Raw genomic sequence first — 19,164 nt, forward strand, 5'->3', positions numbered from 1 at the left:
GGCGTGGTCATGGCTGTCGCCGTCGCCGTGGCAACCGCGGCTGGCCCCGCCCCTTCCCCGCCTTTTTATGTGACGTCACGAAGAGTACGCTCTGTGATTGGGTGCAAGATTGGCGGGGCGTGTCCGGGCCACGTGTGTCACCCCTGGCCACGTGTCCTTGTCCCCGGGGGGGGCTGTGCGACCCCAATGTCCCCTCCCCAGTCACGTGTGTCCCCTCAGCCCCGTGTCCCCCCGTCCCCACCGACAAGAGACCCCAATAAATCCCATCCTGCGCCAAGCTGGGGACGTTTTTGGGGGGCAGGGGGTGCTGGTGGCACCCTGGGTGCGGGGAGCGTGTCCCATCACCCTCGGGGACAGCGCGGTGTCACCTCCTGGGCAGTGCCAGCTCGGGGAGGGGACCAGGACCTGTTGGGCAGGGACAAGGAGGGGACAGGGAGATGGCGGTCACCGCCAGCCGACATCGCTGTGTCACCACGGGAGGAAACAGCGGCCACGTCCGGCCGCAGCCGTCCTGTCCCCATCCCTGTCCCCAGCCTTGTCTCACCTGTCCCCGTCCCTTTGCCCGTAACAAAGATGGCACCTCCCTCAGCCTCACTTTCCCTCACCAAACATAGCGGCGACCTTGCCCAGACCCACAATGGCGCATTTCCAGCCGTGGGTCTATGCGCATGCGCAAGACGCCTGCCCACACCCGTCATGGCGGCGCTCACAGCCGCCTTTCTCCTTCCCAGCCGCTTCCAAGCACACAATGGCGCCACATCTACCCACAACCAACAAAGAGCCGCTCATTGCGTCTGTTCTTCCTGCTCACGGCGCCCTCCGCCCTTGCACAGCGCCAAGGTCACAATGGCGGCGCCGCTGCCCACACCAACATGGTGGCAATCTGCCCGCCAGCATCATGTCGTATTGCGCATGCGCAGAAAAAATGGATGATCTGCCCGTACCCAACATGGCGGCGCCCGCAGCGTCTGCCCTTCCCCTCTATGGCCGCCCCCACGCATGCGCATTGCCAAGGGCACGATGGCGGCGCTGCGGGCGCTGTGGCGGCTCCGCGGCCCCTCGGGGCTGAGCGCGGCAGGGGCTCGGCTGGGCCCGGCCCCGGCCCGGTGAGCCCGCGGGGGACACGGGGACAAAGCGGGGAGGGCTATGGGGAGGCTCTGGGGCTGTTCCCGCTCACCGCCCGGCCCCGCAGGTGCCGCCAATGGCAGCCCGACATGGAGTGGGCGCAGCAGTACGCGGGGGCCATCATGTACCCCAGCAAGGCCACCGAGAAGTGGGTGCCGCCACCCTGGAACGGTGAGGGGACAGCGGGGACACTCCGGGACAAGGTGGGGAGGGGGCTCTGGGGGGCCCTGAGCAGGGAGGACGAGGCTTTTGGGAGGGTGTCGGGTGCTTTGGGGGTGTCCTGAGGGCTTTAGGGGGGCACAGGAGGGGACTCAGGGACTTTGGGGGGGCTCTTGATGTGCCTTGAGGCGTTTTGGGAGGTCCAGGAGGGGTCTCTAGGGCTTTGGGAGGTTCTAAGGGGGCTCTGAGGGCTTTGGGGGGCACAGGAGGGGTCTCAGGGGCTTTGGGGGGTTCTAGGAGTGCTCTGAGGGTAGTTTGGAGGTCACTTGGGGGCAGTTCGGGGTCATTCAGATCAGTTTTAAAATCGTCAGATCAGTTGTAGGGTCACTCAGATCAGTTTTGGGGTCACTCCGGGCACTTTGGGGGCACTCAGGATCCCCACAAGCCCTCAGCGGGTGCTGCTCCCTCCCTGTCCCCAACATTTAGAGGGTTCTGTGCCCTTCCTGAGGGGTCTGTCCCCATGTCCCTGACCCCTCTCCGTGTCCCCCCCCGTGTCCCTGACCCCGGCACTGTCCCCTGTCCCCAGACAAGGACCCGGTGGCCCACAAGAAGGTTTCCAGCCTGACCATCAACTTCGGGCCGCAGCACCCGGCGGCGCACGGGGTGCTGAGGCTGGTGATGGAGCTGAGCGGCGAGACGGTGAAACGGTGCGACCCGCACGTGGGGCTGCTGCACCGCGGCACCGAGAAACTCATCGAGTACAAGACCTACCTGCAGGTGAGCCTGGCATCCCAAATTCCATGGGATTCCCGTCCTCGAGATGCCTGAAATCCCATTTCCCTTAAAACCCCCCTTCCCATGGGATCCCCACGTGGGGCTGCTGCGCCGCGGCACCAAGAAACCCATTGAGTACCAGACCTACCTGCAGGTGATCCCGGGATCCCAAATTCCATGGGATCCCCACCCCTGAAAGCCCCAATTCCATAGAATCCCTGAGATCCCCATCCCTGAAACCCCCCTTCCCATGGGATCCCCACGTGGGGCTGCTGCGCCGCGGCACCCGAGAAACTCATCGGGTACGAGACCTACCTGCAGGTGAGCCTGGGATCCCAAATTCCATGGGATCCCCATCCCTGAGATCCTCATCTCTGGAATCCCCAATTCCATGGGATCCCTGAGATCCCAGTATTTCCAGTATCTCCACTATTGCCACTACTCCCAGTATTCCCATTATTCCCAATTTCCTAGTCTTCCCAGCACTCCTAGTACTCCCAGTCCTCCCAGTACTCGTAGCAGTCCCAGTACTCAAATACTCCCAACACTCTCAGCACTCCCAGTACTCAAACACTTCCATTACTCAAACACTCCCAGTATTCCCAGTTCTCCCAACGCTCCCAGTATTCCCAGTACTTCACTGCTCCCAGTCCTTCCAGGATTCCCAGTACTCATAGCAGTCCCAGTACTCAAATACTCCCAACACTCTCAGCACCCCCAGTACTCCCAGTATTCCCAGTACTCCCAATACTCCCAACACTCCCAGTATTGCCAACATTCCTAGTCTTCCCAGCGCTCCCAGTACTCCACTGCTCCCAGAACTTCCAGTACTCCCAGTACTCTCAACACTCCCAGTATTCCCACCCCTCCCAGTATTCCTAGAATCCCCAGCCCTCCCAGTGCTCCCAGTATCCCCAGTGCTCCCAGCCCTCCCAGTATCCCCATTATCCCCAGTATTCCCAGACCTCCCAGTATCCCCATTATCCCCAGTATTCCCAGCCCTCCCAGTATCCCCACTATTCCCAGCCCTCCCAGTGCTCCCAGCCCCCCCAGTGCTCCCAGTATCCCCACTATTCCCAGTATCCCCACTATTCCCAGTATCCCCACTATTCCCAGCCCTTCCAGTGCTCCCAGTGCTCCCAGCCCTCCCAGTATCCCCATTATCCCCAGTATTCCCAGCCCTCCCAGTATCCCCACTATTCCCAGTATCCCCACTATTCCCAGCCCTCTTAGCGCTCCCAGTATCCCCAGTGCTCCCAGCCCTCCCAGTGCTCCCAGTATCCCCACTATTCCCAGTATCCCCACTATTCCCAGCCCTCCCAGTGCTCCCATTATCCCCACTATTCCCAGCCCTCCCAGTATCCCCATTATTCCCAGTATCCCCACTATTCCCAGCCCTCCCAGTGCTCCCAATGTCCCCAGCCCTCCCAGTGCTCCCAGACCTCCCAGTATCCCCACTATTCCCAGCCCTCCCAGTGTCCCCAGTGCTCCCAGCCCTCCCAGTCTGCCCAGTCTCCTCGGGGTCCCCGCAGGCCCTGCCCTACTTTGACCGCCTGGACTACGTGTCCATGATGTGCAACGAGCAGGCCTACTCGCTGGCCGTGGAGAAGCTCCTCAACATCCGCCCCCCTCCCCGCGCTCAGTGGATCCGAGGTGAGGCTCCCCCCAGCATTCCCAGCTCCCTGGCACCCCCAGGATTTACGGGATCACCCCCTTTTTTCCCCTTTTTTTCCCCCCCGTTTTTTTTTAAGTTCTCTTCGCCGAGATCACGCGGCTGCTGAACCACATCATGGCGGTGACCACGCACGCGCTGGACATCGGGGCCATGACCCCGTTCTTCTGGATGTTCGAGGAGAGGGAGAAGGTGGATTTGGGGGGATTTGGGGTTCGGGGGGTGGGATTTGGGGCTGCGGGGGTGCCAGGGGCGCTGAGCAGCAGCGGGGTCCCCTCCGTGTCCCCCCAGATGTTCGAGTTCTACGAGCGCGTGTCGGGGGCGCGGATGCACGCGGCCTACGTGCGGCCCGGGGGTGTGCACCAGGTGAGGGGCTGGGCTGCTCCCCTTCCTGGGCACCCCATTTCCACGGGAACCCCATCCCTGGGATCCCCATTTCCACGGGAACCCCATCCCTGGGCACCCCATTTCCACAGGAACCCCGTCCCTGGGATCCCCAATTCCACAGGAACCCCGTCCCTGGGATCCCCAATTCCACAGGAACCCCGTCCCTGGGATCCCCATTTCCATGGGAACCCCGTCCCTGGGATCCCCATTTCCACAGGAACCCCATCCCTGAGATCCCCATTTCCACGGGAACCCCGTCCCTGGGATCCTCATTCCTGGGATCCCCATTTCCACGGGAACCCCATCCCTGGGATCCCCATTTCCACAGGAACCCCGTCCCTGGGATCCCCATTTCCACAGGAACCCCATTCCTGGGATCCCCATTCCTGGGAGCCCCATTCCCCCAGCACCCCCATTGCCATGGGAACCCCATCCCTGAGATCCCCATTGGGCCCGCTCAGTGTGGACCCCCTGCCCACATCCCTGGTGCCACCTGAGCTCCCACCTGTCCTGTGTGTGCCTCCAGTGCCACCTGTCCCAATCCCAATGCCACCAATGCCACCTGTCCCACCTGTCCCAATCCCAATCCCACCAATCCCACCTGTCCCAATCCCAGTGCCACCAATGCCACCTGTCCCAGTCCCAATGCCACCAATCCCAACCCTATCAATCCCATCTGTGTCACCAATCCCACCTGTCCCAATCCCGATGCCACCAATGCCGTCAATCCTACCTGTCCCACCAATGCCACCTGTCCTGTGTGTGCCTCCAGTCCCACCTGTCGCAATCCCACCTGTCCCACCAATCCCACCAATCCCACCTGTCCCAATCCCACCAATTCCAATCTCTCCAATCCCACCTGTCCCACCTGTGCCACCTGTGCCACCTGTGCCAGGACCTGCCCCTGGGGCTCATGGACGACATCTACGAGTTCGTGAAGAACTTCTCCATCCGCATCGACGAGGTGGAGGAGGTGAGGGGCGATCTGGGGACAGCCAGGCTGCTGTCACCTGTCACCTGTCACCTGCGAGGGGCAGGGCCATTCCTCGCTGCATGAGGGGAGGAGGTGACACACATGATGGGGGTGCAGGGGGACAGGGACAGGTGAGGGGGGGCAGAGACAGGTGAGGGACAGGTGAAGGGCTCACAGATGACGGTGGCAGGGACAAGTGAGGGGTGCACAGGTGACAGTGACAGGGTGTGAGGGACAGGGGAGGGGTGCCAGGGGCAGCTTGTGGTGCCAGGGGCAGGTGAGAGATGCACAGGTGACACAGTGGCAGGGACAGGTGAGGGATGTCAGGGACAGGTGACAGTGCCAGGGACAGGTGAGGGGTGCCAGGGACAGGGACAGGTTTTGGTGCAAGAGACACACATGAGGGGGACAAGGAACAGGTGCCAGTGCCAGGTGAGCATTTTCAGCACCAGGTGACAGTGCCAGGGACAGGTGAGACATGTGAGGGACAGGTGAGGGGTGCACAGGTGGCAGTGCCAGTGCCAGGTGAGGGGTGCACAGGTGACAGGGACAGGTTTTAATGCGAGAGACGCAGGAGGGGGACAAGCAACAGGTGCCAGCGCCAGGTGAGCGTTTCCAGCACCAGGTGACAGTGCCGGGGCCAGGTGAGAAGTGCAGGGCAGGTGCCAGCTGTGCCAGCTGTGCCAGGTGTGCCTCTGTCCCCAGATGCTGACCAACAACCGCATCTGGAAGAACCGCACCGTGGACATCGGCGTCATCTCGGCCGAGGAGGCGCTGAACTACGGCTTCAGGTGAGGGGGGGGCCCCAGGTGTGCCCCGCCCTGCAGGGGGGCGGGGCCGAGCTCGGGTGTGGTTTTGGGGTGTCCCCAGTGGGCGGGGCCAAGCTCAGGTGTGGTTTTGGGGGCGGGGCCAATCTCAGGTGTGGTTTGGGGGTGGGGCCAATCTCGGGTGTGGTTTTGGGGTGTCCCAGTGGGCGGGGCCCAGCTCAGGTGTGGTTTTGGGGGGCGGGGCCAATCTCAGGTGTGGTTTTGGGGGCGGGGCCAATCTCAGGTGTGGTTTGGGGGCGGGGCCAATCTCAGGTGTGTTTGTGGGGGTGGGGCCAATCTCAGGTGTGATTTTGGGGTGTCCCAGTGGGCGGGGCCAACCTCAAGTGTGTTTTTGGGGGCGGGGCCAATCTCAGGTGTGGTTTTGGGGTGTCCCCAGTGGGCGGGGCCCAGCTCAGGTGTTTTTTTGGGGCGGGGCCGAGCTCAGGTGTGTTTTGGGGGGCAGGGCCAATATCAGGTGCGGTTTTGGGGTGTCCCCAGTGGGCGGGGCCAATCGCAGGTGTGGTTTTTGGGGTGTCCCAGTGGGCGGGGCCAATCTCAGGTGTGTTTTTGGGGGCGGGGCCAATCCCAGGTGTGGTTTTTGGGGTGTCCCAGTGGGCGGGGCCAATCTCAGGTGTGTTTTTGGGGGCGGGGCCAATCCCAGGTGTGTTTTTGGGGGCGGTGCCAATCTCAGGTGTGTTTTTGGGGTGTCCCCAGCGGGGTGATGCTCAGGGGCTCCGGGATCAAGTGGGACCTGCGCAAGACTCAGCCCTACGACGTCTACGACCAGGTGGAGTTCGACGTTCCCATCGGATCCCGCGGGGATTGCTACGACAGGTACGGACCCACCTGGCCTGGGGGGACATGGGGACAGGTACGGACCCACCTGGGCTGTGGGGACATGGGGGGGGACAGGTACGGACACACCTGGCCTGGGGGGACATGGGGGGGACAGGTACGGACCCACCTGGCCTGGGGGGACATGGGGACAGGTACGGACACACCTGGCCTGGGGGGACATGGGGACAGGTATGGACCCACCTGGCCTGGGGGGACATGGGGGGGACAGGTACGGACCCACCTGGCCTGGGGGGACATGGGGGGGACAGGTATGGCCTCACCTGTATCTCACCTGCCCTGGGCTGGAGAGATGGAACCCCATCTCTGGAAGGCCCAGGACCCCCATCCCATGGGACCCCATCCCCAGGACCCCTCCCAGGTTCACCTGTTCCCTCAGGATCCCCCTTTCCCTGAGCCCCCCATTTCTCTGGGACCCCATATCCTGGTTTTAGGCTACAGCAGATCCCAGTCCCACTTTTGGGGTGCAGGGGATCCCCCATAATCCCAAATTCAGGGCGCAGGTACCTGTGCCGCATGGAGGAGATGCGCCAGTCCCAGTTTTGGGGTTCAGGGTGTTCCACACCCGTTTTCGGGGTACAGCAGATCCCATATCTGGGTTTTGGGGTGCAGGTACCTGTGTAGGGTTCAGGGCGTCCCCCAATGCCGTTTTTGGGGTGCAGGTACCTGTGCTGGGTGGAGGAGATGCGCCAGTCCCAGTTTTGGGGCACGGCAGATCCCATACCCATATTTGGGGTGCAGTATCTGAGTTTTAGGGTTCAGGGTGTCCTAATCCCATTTTTGGGGTTCAGAGGATCCCATATATCATTTTTGGGGTGCAGGTACCTGTGCCGCGTGGAGGAGATGCGCCAGTCCCAGTTTTGGGGCACAGCAGATCCCATACCCGTTTTTGGGGTGCAGTATCTGGGTTTTGGGGTTCAGAGGATCCCATATCCCATTTTTGGGGTTCAGAGGATCCCATATCCCGTTTTTGGGGTGCAGGTACCTGTGTAGGGTTCAGGGGGTCCCCCAGTGCCGTTTTTGGGGTTCAGGTACCTGTGCCGCGTGGAGGAGACGCGCCAGTCCCTGTTTTGGGGCACAGCAGATCCCATGGCTGGGTTTCGGGGTACAGCAGATCCCATACCAATTTTTGGGGCGCAGTATCTGGGTTTTGGGGTTCAGGGTGTCCCATATCCCGTTTTTGGAGTTCAGGGTGTCCCATACCCGTTTTCGGGGTCCCCCAATGCCGTTTTTGGGGTTCAGGTACCTGTGCCATGTGGAGGAGATGCGCCAGTCCCAGTTTTGGGGCACGGCAGATCCCATACCCGTTTTTGGGGTGCAATATCTGGGTTTTGGGGTTCAGAGGATCCCATGTATCATTTTTGGGGTGCAGGTACCTGTGCCGCGTGGAGGAGATGCGCCAGTCCCCGTTTTGGGGTTCAGGGTGTCCCATACCCGTTTTTGGGGTGCAGTATCTGGGTTTTGGGGTTCAGGGTGTCCCATGTATCATTTTTGGGGTGCAGGTACCTGTGCCGCGTGGAGGAGATGCGCCAGTCCCTGCGCATCATCCTGCAGTGCCTCAACAAGATGCCGCCCGGCGAGATCAAGGTGGACGACGCCAAAGTGTCGCCCCCGAAACGCGCCGAGATGAAGGTGACAGTGCCCGGTGCCACCAGAGCGGGGGTGGCACCCGGGGAGGGTGGCACCGAGGGCTGGTGGCACCCAGGGTGGGTGGCATCGAGGGCTGGTGGCACCCAGGGACAGTGGCACTGAGGGCAGGTGACACCCAGGGTGGATGGCAAGGAGGGTGAGTGGCACCCAGGGCAGGTGACACCCAGCAGAGGTGGCACCAAGGGCAGGTGTCAGTGCTGCAGTGCCACCCAGGACGGGTGGCACCAAAGCCCGATGCCATCCAGGGCAGGTGCCAGCTCTGCAGTGCCACTCAGGGCAGGTGACACCAAAGCCTGATGTCACCCCGGGCAGTTGTTACTGGTGCAGTGCCACCCAGGGCAGGTGGCATCAAAGCCCAATGCCACCCAGGGGCAGGTGGCACTCAGAGCAGGTGCCAGTGCTGCAGTGCCACTCAGTCCTTCAGGGCAGGTGACACCAAAGCCTGGCACCACCCAGGGCAGGTGCCAGTGCTGCAGTGCCACCAAAGGCTGGTGACACACAGGGCAGGTGACATCCAGGGCAGGTGGCACTGACCCAGGGCAGGTGCCATCTCGGCGGTGCCACCCCTGTCCCCGCAGACGTCCATGGAGTCCCTGATCCATCACTTCAAGCTCTACACCGAGGGCTACCAGGTGCCACCCGGGGCCACCTACACGGCCATCGAGGCCCCCAAGGTGACACTTGTTGTTGTCGTGTTTGTCCCCAGCACCGACTCCGCCCCGGCCCTGTCACCGCGTCCCCAATCCTGTCCCTGTGTTCCAATGGCCTCTGTAATGTCCCCAATCCCATTCTCGTGTCCCCAGCCCTGCCACCATGTCCCCAGTCCTGACCCCATGTCCCTGGCCATGTCAGTGTGTCCCTGACCCTGTCCCCATTGTCCCCGTTGTCCCCATTGTCCCCATTGTCCCCAGGGTGAGTTTGGGGTGTACCTGGTCTCCGATGGCAGCAGCCACCCTGTCCCCATGTCCCCAATCCTGTCCCCAATCCTGTCCCCATTGTCCCCAGGGTGAGTTTGGGGCGTACCTGGTTTCCAATGGCAGCAGCCACACTGTCCCCATGTCCCCATTGTCCCCATGTCCCCAGCAGTGTCCCCATTGTCCCCAGGGTGAGTTTGGGGTGTACCTGGTCTCCGATGGCAGCAGCCACACTGTCCCCATGTCCCCAATCCTGTCCCCATTGTCCCCAGGGTGAGTTTGGGGTGTACCTGGTCTCTGATGGCAGCAGCCACACTGTCCCCATTGTCCCCAATCCTGTCCCCATTGTCCCCAGGGTGAGTTTGGGGTGTACCTGGTCTCTGATGGCAGCAGCCGTCCCTATCGCTGCAAGATCAAAGCGCCCGGATTCGCTCACCTGGTACGGCTGGGGACACCTGGGGACACCTGGGGACACCTGGGATAAACCTGGGATAAACCTGGGGGACACTTGGGGACACCTGGGATAAACCTGGGATACAGCTGGGGGCACTTGGGAACACCTGAGGGACACCTGGGGACACCTGAGGGACACCTGGTGCACAGCTGGGGACACCTGGGGGACATGTGGGGATGCCTGAGGGATACCTGGGGGACACTTGGGGGCATCTGAGGCACACCTGGGGGACATTGGGGCACACCTGGGATACACCTGGGAACACCTGGGATACACCTGGCCACACTGAGGGACACCTGGGGACAGCTGGGGACACTTGGGAACACCTGGGGACACCTGGGAGACACCTGGGAACAGCTGGGGACACCTGGGGGAGACTTGGGAACACCTTGGGGACACCTGGGGCACAGCTGGGGACACCTGAGGGACGCTTGGGCACACCTGGGATGCACCTGGCCACACTGAGGGACACCTGGGGACACTTGGGAACACCTGGGGCACACCTGGGCACAGCTGGAGGACACTGGGGGACAGCTGAGAGACACCTGGGTACACCTGGGGACATCTGGAGACACCTGGGGCACAGCTGGGGACACTTGGGAACACCTGGGGACACCCGGGCATACTGGGGACACCTGGGAGACACCTGAGGGACACCTGGGAGATACCTGGGGACACTTGGGAACACCTCGGGGACAGCTAGGGGACACCTGGGGCACACCTGGGGAACACCTGAGGGACACTTGGGCACACCTGGGATGCACCTGGCCACGCTGAGGGACACCTGGGGACAGCTGGGGACACTTGGGAACACCTGGGGCACACCTGGGCACAGCTGGAGGACACTGGGGGACAGCTGAGAGACACCTGGGTACACCTGGGGACATCTGGAGACAGCTGGGGTACACCTGGGGCACACCTGGGGACACTTGGGAACACCTGGGGGACACCTGGGAGACACCTGGGGACACCTGGGCATACTGGGGACACTTGGGAACACCTGGGGGACACCTGGGGACACTTGGGAACACCTGGGGGACACCTGGGGACCCTGGAGGGACACCTGGGGACACCAAGGGCTGAGGGGAACGGGGACAGGGGACACTGGGGGGTCCCTATGGGTGCGTTGCTGTGGGGGGGTATGGAGGGTAATTAACCCCTGCAGGTTAATTGGGTATTGAGGGTTAATTGGGGGTCCCTGGGAGTTATTAGGGGTTAATTGGGCGTTGGTTAATTGGGGGGTCCTGGGCGTTAATTGGGGGAGTCCTTGTGGGGTTCCCCATGGGGTTAATTAGGAGTTAATTAGGGGTTAATTGGGGGTTCCTGGGGGTTGTTTAATTGGGGGTCCCTGGGGTTTAATTGGGGGGGGTCCTTGTGGGGTTCCCCATGGGGTTAATTAGGAGTTAATTAGGGGTTAATTGGGGGTTCCTAGGGGTTGTTTAATTGGGGGTCCCTGGGGTTCCCCATGGGGTTAATTAGGAGTTAATTAGGGGTTAATTAGGGGTTAATTGGGGGTCCCTGGGGGTTGGTTAATTGGTGGACCCTGGGAGTTAATTGGGGGTTAATTGGGGGTCCCTGAGCATTAATTGGGGGGTCCCATGGGTTAATTGGGAGTTAATTGGGGTTCCCCATGAATTAATTGCGGGTTAACCAGGGCTCCTCATGGGGGGGCCTCTGGGTTAATTGGGCGTTAATTAGCTGTTAATTAGCTGTTAATTGCTGTCCCCCAGGCCGGGCTGGACAGGATGTCCCAAGGCCACATGCTGGCAGATGTGGTGGCCATCATTGGTACGTCCCCATCCCCATTTTGGGGTCCCCATCCCCATTTCGGGGTTCCCCCTCCCCATTTTGGGGTCCCCCCTCCCCATTTTGGGGTCCCTTTCCCTGTTTCGGGCCCTTCTTCCCCATTTTTGGGGTTTTCCTTTCGTTCTCTTGGGGTTTTTTTTCCCCATTTTAGGGCCTCCTTCCCTGTTTGAGGGATTTCTTCCCTTTTAGGGTTCCCATCCCATTTCGGGGGGTCGCTTCCCCAATTTTCCCCTGTTGGAAACCTCCTTCCCTTTTTTTGGGGGGGCTCCTTCCCCAGTTTGGGGTCTCCATCCCCACTTTTTGGGGGGGTTCCTTCCCCATTTTGCCCTTCTCGTACCTCAATTTGGGGGTCTCCCTTTGTTTTTAGGGCAACCCTTCCACTTTTGGGTCTCCTTCCCCTTCCCAACACCCATTTCCCAATTTGGGGTGGTTTGTGCCCAATTTTGGGTCCCCTTCCACACTTTTGGGGGCTTCCTTCCCCATTTTGGGGGTCTCTCTCCCTTTTTAGGGTCTCCCTTCCAATTTTAGGATTTCCTTTAATTTTAGGGTTTCCCTCCCTTTTTAGGGCACCCCTTCTAATTTTGGGGGTCCTTCCACTTCGCAACATCCATTTCCCAGTTTGGGATGGGTCTTGCCCAGTTTGGGGTCCCTTCCCCATTTTGGGGTTCTCCTATCTCAGTTTGGGGTTTTCCTTCCCTTTTTAGCGTTTCCTTCCATTTTTAGGGTCTCCCTCCCTTTTTAGGGCACCCCTTCTAATTTTGGGATGTCATTCCCCTTCCCAACATCCATTTCCCAGTTTGGGGTGGTTTGTGCCCAATTTTGGGGGTCCCCTTCCCCATTTTGGGGTTCTCCTATCTCAATTTGGGGTTTTCCTTCCCTTTTTTAGCGTTTCCTTCCATTTTTAGGGTCTCCCTCCCTTTTTGGGGCGCTCCTTTCACTTTTGGGGTCTCCTCCCCCTTTCCCAGATATGGATCCCAATCTGGGGGGGTGTCTCACCCCAATTTTGGGGGTGTCTCACCCCAATTTTGGGGGTCTCTCCCCCCTTTTTCCCCACAGGCACCCAGGACATCGTCTTTGGGGAGGTCGATCGGTGAAGGGGGGGGGGGTCCCCGTTTTCTCTCCGTGTTTGGGGGTGTCCCTGCCCCCCCATTTCGGGTCAAATAAAGCCAGAATCGGGTCCTGAGCCTGCCTGTCCCCTTTGTGTCCCCTTTGTGTCACTGGTGTCCCCTCGTTTCCTGGTTTGGGGGGGATCCTTCCACACTTTGGGGGGTTCTCGCCCAATTTGGGGTCTCCTTATCCTTTTGGGGGGCTCCTTTCCTATTTGGGGCCTTTCTCCCAGTTTGTGGGGTCTCCTTTTCTTTTTTGGGTCTCCCTTTCCCCTTTTTTGGGGTCTTCTTTCCCTTTTTGGGGTCCCTTGCCATTTCAGGGCCTCTTTCCCAGTTTGGGGGGCTCCTTTTATGGGGTCTCCTTCCCATTTTGGGTCCCTTCCCCATTTGAGGCCTATGTCCCCAGTTTGTGGGGTCTCCTTTCCTTTTTTTGGGGTCTCTTTTCCCCCTTTTGGAATCTCTTTTCCCCTTTTTTTGGGGTCCCTTCTCCGTTTGGAGCCTCTCCTCCAATTTGGGGGGCTCCTTTTTTGGGGTCTCCTTCCCCTTTTAGGGTCCCTTCTGCCTTTTGGGGCCTCTCTCCTCAATTTGGGGGTGCTCCTTTTCCCCTTTTTTGGGGTCTCCTTTTCCCCTTTTTTTGGGGTCTCCTTTCCTTTTTTGGGGTCTCCTTTTCCCTTTTTTGGTGTCTCCTTATCCTTTTTGGGGTCTCCTTTTCCTTTTTTTGGGGTCTCCTTTCCTTTTTTGGGGTCCTTTCCCCTTTTGAGGCCTCTCTCCCTTTTGAGGCTCTCTCCCCAATTTGGGGGGTCTCCTTTTCCCCTTTTTTGGGGTCTCCTTTTCCCCTTTTTTGGGGCCTCCTTTCCCTTTTTGGGGTCCCTTCCCCTTTGAGGCCTCTCTCCCCATTTTAGGGCCTCTCTCCCCAATTTGGGGGCGCTCCTTTTCCCCTTTTTTGGGGTCTCCTTTTCCCCTCTTTTGGCGTCTCCTTTTCCCCTTTTTTGGGGTCTCCTTTTCCCCTTTTTTGGGGTCTCCTTATCCTTTTTGGGGAGGGGTCTCCTTTCCCCTTTTGGGGTCCCTTCCCCATTTGAGGCCTCTCTCCCCAATCTGAGGGTGCTCCTTTCCTTTTTTGGGGTCTCTTTTTCCCCTTTTTTGGGGTCTCCTTTCCCCTTTTGGGGTCCCTTCCATTTTTGGAGTCCTTTCCCCTTTTGAGGCCTCTCTCCCCAATTTGGGGGGGCTCCTTTCCTTTTTTGGGGTCCCTTCCCCTTTTGAGGCCTCTCTCCCCATTTTAGGGCCTCTCTCCCCAATTTGGGGGGGTCTCCTTTTCCCCTCTTTTGGGCTCTCCTTTCCTTTTTAGGATCTCCTTCCCCTTTTTGGGCTTTCCTTCCCCTTTCAGGACCACGAGGATCCCCCAAACCCGGGCTGCCCCCCCCGCAGTTCCCACCGGCCATTTCGGGGTCCCCCCCCGGGCCGGACGTCGTTGGTGGCCGCGGTGACAGCGGGGACAGCGGAAGGGAGGGACGGGGGTGGCCCTGGGGAAGTGCGGGAGGGGCGGGGAGCCGAGGGGACAATGGGGACATTGGGGACAGCGGCGGGGGCGCGGTGCCTGCTCGGCCTCGTCCTGCTGGGGGTGCCCGGCCGGGCCGCAGGTGGGCGCGGGGGGATTTGGGGGGTTCGGGGGGTTTGGGGGTGTCCAGGGGATTTGGGGGATTTAGGGGGATTTGGGGTGTCCAGGGGGGTTTGGGGATTTGGGGAGTTTAGGGGGGTTTGGGGGTGTCGGAGGGATTTGGGGTGTCCGGAGCATTTGGAGGATTTAGGGTGGTTTGGGTGGATTTATGGGGTTTGGGCGATTTTAGGGGATTTGGGATGTCCAGGGGGGGGGTTGGGATTTCGGGGGAGTTTGGGGGATTTGGGATGTCTGGGGGATTCAGGGGGTTTGTGGGATTTAGGGGGTTTAAGGGTGTCCAGGGGATTTGGGGTGTCCGGAGCGTTTGGGGGATCCAAGGGGGTTTGGGGGATTTAGGGGGATTTGGGGTGTCCAGGGGAGTTTGGGGTTTTTTTCTGGAGGAGTTTGGGGATTTGGGGTGTCCGGAGCATTTGGGGGATTTAGAGGGGTTTGGGTGGATTTAGGGGATTTGGGTGAATTTAGGGGGTTTGGGGTGTCCAGGGGGATTTGGGGATTCGGGGGGTTTGGGGGATTTGGGGTGTCCAGGGGGGGGTTGGGTGAATTTAGGGGATTTGGGGGTTTTGGGGGATTTGGGGTGTCCGGAGCGTTTGGGGGATCCAATGGGGTTTGGGGGATTTAGGGGGATTTGGGGTGTCCAGGGGGGTTTGGGGTGTCCGGAGCATTTGGAGGATTTAGGGGGGTTTGGGTGAATTTGGGGGATTTGGGGTGTCCAGGGGGGTTTGGGACTTCAGGGCAGTTTGGGGTTTTTTTCTGGAGGAGTTTGGGGAATTTGGGATGTCCAGGGGGGTTTGGGGATTCGGGGGAATTTGGGGGATTTGGGGTGTCCAGGGGGGTTTGGGGATTTGGGGAGTTTAGGGGGGTTTGGGGTGTCAGAGGGATTTGGGGGGATTTGGGGTGTCCGGAGCATTTGGGGGATTTAGAGGGGTTTGGGTGAATTTAGGGGATTTGGGGTGTCTGGAAGATTTGGGGGGATCCAGGAGGGGTTTGTGGTGTCCTGGGGAGGGGGGGGGGTTTGGGAGATTCGGGGCAATTGGGTGGATTTGGGGAATTTGGGGTGTCCGGGGGGGTTTGGGGACTGGGGGGGATCCAGGGGGGTTTGGGGGATTCAGGGAATTTGGAGGAGGGGGTGGGTTTGGAGTGTCCAGGGAAGTTTGGGGGGTGGAATTCAGGGGATTTGGGGTCTGGGGGTGCCACCTGTGGGGTGACACATGGGGGGTCCCCAAAATCCCCTCCAAATTCCCCAGACCCCCAAAATCTCCCCTAAAATCCCCCCAAATCCCTCCAAAATCCCCCCTCAGGCCCCCAAAAGTCCCCCCTTAAATCTCCCAAAAATCGTCCCTTAAATCCCTCAAAAATCCCCCAAATCCCTCCAAACTCCCAAAATCTCCCCTAAGATTCCCCAAAACCGCCCTAAAATCCCCCAACCCCCCCCACAAATCCCTCAAAAATCTCCCCCAAAACCCCCTAAAAACCACCCTAAAATCCCTCCTAAAACCCCAAAATCCCCCCTTAAAATCCCAAATCCCCCCCAAATCCTCCAAAACCCGTCCAAAACCCCCCTAAAATTCCCTAAAATCCCCCCCAAAACCCCTAAAATCCCCCCTGAAACTCTCAAAACTCCCTGTAAAATCCCCCAAATTCCTCCTTAAACCCCACCAAAACTCCCAAAATCCCCCTTAAAATCCCCAAAACCCCCCAAAAACCCCAAAATCGCCCCCCAAAAACCCCTCAGGAGCCCTGGCCGAGCCCGAGCTGTGCTACGTGCTGGACGCCGTGCTCTTCCTCTACAGCCTCATCCTCACCGGCCTCTACGTGCGCCTCAGGGTGAGCCCCGAACCCCCTTTTTTTGGGGGGGTCCCCAAAACTCCCCTCCTCATCCTCACCCCAAATTTTCCCCCATTTTCCCCCATTTTTCCCCTTTTTTTCCCTCATTTTTGGGTTTTTTTTTCCTCTCCAGTTCCTGACTCGGAGGTCGTGGCAAGCGGCTCAGAAGGTAAAGGGAGATTTTGGGGGGAATTTGGGGGGTTTGGGGGGTTTTGGGGTGAGTTTGGGGTGATTTTGGGGGGGATTTTGGGGCGAGTTTGGGGGGGATTTTTGGGGTTTTTTGGGGGGGTTTTAGAGGGGTTTGGGGGATTTTGGGGGGATTTTGAGGGGGATTCTGGAGGGATTTTAGGGCGAGTTTGAGGGGGATTTTGGGGTGAGTTTGAGGGGGGGTTTGAGGGAGATGGGGGAGATTTTGGGGCGAGTTTGAGGAGGATTTTGGGGGGATTTTTGGGTTTTTTTTGGGTGAGTTTGAGGGGGATTTTGAGGCGAGTTTGAGGGTAATTTTGGGGTGAGTTTGAGGGGGATTTTGGGGGGATTTTGAGGGGGATTTTAGGGCGAGTTTGAGGGGGATTTTGGGGTGAGTTTGAGGAGGATTTTGGGGGGTTTGGGGTTTTTTTGGGGGGGATTTTGGGGCGAGTTTGAGGGGGATTTTGGGGGCGGTTTGGAAATTTTGAGGAGGATTATGGGGGGATTTTGGGGCGAGTTTGAGGGGGATTTTGGGTGAGTTTGAGGGGGGCTTGGGGGGGATTTTGGGGTGAGTTTGAGGAGGATTTTGGGGGGATTTTTGGGGTTTTTTTTGGGAGATTTTAGGGCGAGTTTGAGGGGAATTTTGGGGTGAGTTTGAGGGGGATTTTTGGGGGGAATTTTGGGGGGATTTTATGGGGGTTTGGGGGGGATTTTGGGGTGAGTTTGAGGGGGATTTTGGGGTGAGTGTGAGGGAGATTTTGGGGGAGATTTTAGGGTGAGTTTGAAGAGGGCGTTTTGGGGGAGATTTTGGGGCGAGTTTGAGGGGGGTTTTGAGGGGATTTTAGGGGGACTTTGGGGGGATTTTGGGGTGAGTTTGAGGGGGATTTTGGGGGAATCTTTGGGGTTTTTTTTGGGGGGGACGTTAGAGGGGTTTGGGGGATTTTGGGGCGAGTTTGAAGGGGATTCTGGGGGGGATTTTAGAAGATTTTGAGGGGGATTTTGGGGTGAGTTTGAGGGGGATTTTGGGGGGATCTTTGGGGGTTTTTTGGGGGGGGGCGTTAGAAGGGTTTGGGGGATTTTGGGGCGAGTTTGAGGGCGATTGGCGGGGGAGGGATTTTAGGAGATTTTGAGGGGATTTTGGGGGGCATTTTAGGAGATTTTGAAGGGTTTTTTGGGGTGCAGGGGGGTCTGTGGGGGATGGGGGTGTCCGGATGTGCCCCCCCCCAGCCCCCCAAATTCTCCTTTCGCTTTCTGTTCCCGGGCAGAAGGAGGAAGAGGCCGTTTACGCCGTGAGTCACGCAGGGGGCGGATTTTGGGGGGGTTTTAGGGATTTTTGGGGGGGCAGGGGCTGTGCTGGGGAGGGGGAACATCCCCGGGGTTTTGAGGGGGTACCCCTGGAGCATTTATGGGCTGAGATTTGGGGTGTTCCCCCCGTTTACGGGGTGAGATTGGGAATGTTTGGGACTTGGGGGGTCCTCCCCCCCGATTTGTGGGGCTGAGATTTGGAGTTTTTTTGGGATTTGGGGTGTCTCCCTCCAGAGATCCATTTGTGGGGCTGAGATTTGGGGTCCTCCCAATTTATGGGCTGAGATTTGGGGTGTTTGGGATTTGGGGTCTCTCCCACTTATGGGGTTGAGGCTTGGGGTCCTCCTCCACCCATCGATGGGGTGAAATTTGGGGTCCACCCAATTTGTGGGGGTGAGATTGGGGGATTTTGGGATTTAGGATGTGCTCCCCCCATAAAGAACTGCTTATATAGGGCTGAGATTTGGGGTTCTCATCCATTTATGGGGTGAGATTTGGGGTGATGTTTGGGATTTGGGGGTTCCCCAATTTATGGGGCTGATATTTGGGGTGTCCTCTCACTTGTGGGCTGAGATTTGAGGTGTTCCCCCCATTTATGGGGCTGAGATTTTTGAGATTTTTGGGATTTGGGGTGTCCCTCCCCTAAAGAATCGTTTATGGGGTGAGATTTGGGGGTGTCCCCAGTTTATGGGATAAAATTTGGGATATTTGGGTTTTGGGGGTCCCTCCCATTTATGGGCTGAGATTTGGGGTGTTTGGGATTTGGGGTCCCTCCCATTTATGGGGTGAAATTTGGGGTATTTGGGGATTGGGGTGTTTGGGTTTTGGGATATTTGGGATTTGGAATGTTTGGGATTTGGGGTGTTTGGGATTTGGGATGTTTGGGATTTGGGTCTCCCCCCCTAAAGAACCATTGATGGGGCTGAGATTTGGGGTGCTTGGGGTTTGGGGGAATTTGGTTTGTCCCCCTATTTATGGGATGAAACTTGGGATGTTTGGGGTTTGGGATTTGGGAGATTTGGGGAATTTGGTTTGTCCCCCTATTTATGGGATAAAATTTGGGATGTTTGGGGTTTGGGAGATTTGGGATTTGGGGGAATTTGGTTTGTCCCCTCCAATTTGTGGGATAAAATTTGGGATGTTTGGGATTTGGGGTCCCTCCCCTCAAGAACCATTGATGGGGTGACACCGGGGGGGTGACAGAGGTTGCTGTCACTTGGGGTTGGTGGCACAGACCCCCCAAAAACCCCTCAAAAACCCCTCAAAACCCCCCAAAAAAACCCTTCTGGACCCCCCTATAGGGTCTCAGCTCCGAGCACCAGGAGACCTACGAGACCCTGCAGATGAAGAGCTCCTGACCCCCCCCCGTGTCACCTCCTGTCCCCTCCTGTGTCACCTCCCCTGTCCCCAAACCCTGGGACCCCCCCTGCCCTCCCCCCCCTGCCACCACCGGGATGGAAAATTTGGGATTTTTCCCTCTGAAAAGGCCAAAA

At 58.9% G+C, this 19,164-nt stretch overlaps 2 protein-coding genes across 2 annotated transcripts; both read left to right on the forward strand.

Moving 5' to 3' along the window:
• The first annotated feature begins 999 nt into the window (after nt 1–999).
• NDUFS2 (NADH:ubiquinone oxidoreductase core subunit S2) lies at nt 1,000–12,758 on the forward strand. Its single transcript, XM_063176386.1, has 14 exons — nt 1,000–1,106; nt 1,193–1,296; nt 1,871–2,061; nt 3,591–3,711; nt 3,810–3,922; nt 4,022–4,096; nt 5,013–5,090; nt 5,796–5,881; nt 6,611–6,730; nt 8,254–8,383; nt 8,980–9,075; nt 9,671–9,754; nt 11,500–11,557; nt 12,632–12,758. Exons 1-14 carry the CDS (start codon nt 1,000–1,002, stop codon nt 12,667–12,669), a joined length of 1,401 nt encoding a protein of 466 aa, XP_063032456.1. The 3' UTR covers nt 12,670–12,758.
• Nucleotides 12,759–14,239: 1,481 nt separating this feature from the next.
• Nucleotides 14,240–19,096, forward strand: FCER1G (Fc epsilon receptor Ig). The gene is made up of 5 exons (XM_063176180.1): nt 14,240–14,318; nt 16,089–16,180; nt 16,314–16,349; nt 17,632–17,655; nt 18,973–19,096. The coding sequence occupies exons 1-5, from the start codon at nt 14,240–14,242 to the stop codon at nt 19,027–19,029; spliced, it is 288 nt and encodes a 95-aa protein (XP_063032250.1). The 3' UTR covers nt 19,030–19,096.
• Nucleotides 19,097–19,164: the final 68 nt, after the last annotated feature.

The sequence above is a fragment of the Melospiza melodia genome, chromosome 25 (assembly GCF_035770615.1).
Source record: "Melospiza melodia melodia isolate bMelMel2 chromosome 25, bMelMel2.pri, whole genome shotgun sequence".
NCBI classification, from domain to species: domain Eukaryota; kingdom Metazoa; phylum Chordata; class Aves; order Passeriformes; family Passerellidae; genus Melospiza; species Melospiza melodia.

Excerpts from the sequence above, each read along its gene's own strand:
- NDUFS2 (XM_063176386.1), top strand. The coding sequence starts at position 1,000 with ATGCGCATTGCCAAGGGCACGATGGCGGCGCTGCGGGCGCTGTGGCGG. Across the intron at positions 5,882-6,610 it reads GCGCTGAACTACGGCTTCAG|CGGGGTGATGCTCAGGGGCT; the intron begins GTGAGGGGGGGG and ends GGGTGTCCCCAG. Across the intron at positions 6,731-8,253 it reads CGCGGGGATTGCTACGACAG|GTACCTGTGCCGCGTGGAGG; the intron begins GTACGGACCCAC and ends TTTGGGGTGCAG.
- FCER1G (XM_063176180.1), top strand. The coding sequence starts at position 14,240 with ATGGGGACATTGGGGACAGCGGCGGGGGCGCGGTGCCTGCTCGGCCTC. Across the intron at positions 14,319-16,088 it reads GGTGCCCGGCCGGGCCGCAG|GAGCCCTGGCCGAGCCCGAG; the intron begins GTGGGCGCGGGG and ends AAAACCCCTCAG. Across the intron at positions 16,181-16,313 it reads GCCTCTACGTGCGCCTCAGG|TTCCTGACTCGGAGGTCGTG; the intron begins GTGAGCCCCGAA and ends TTTCCTCTCCAG.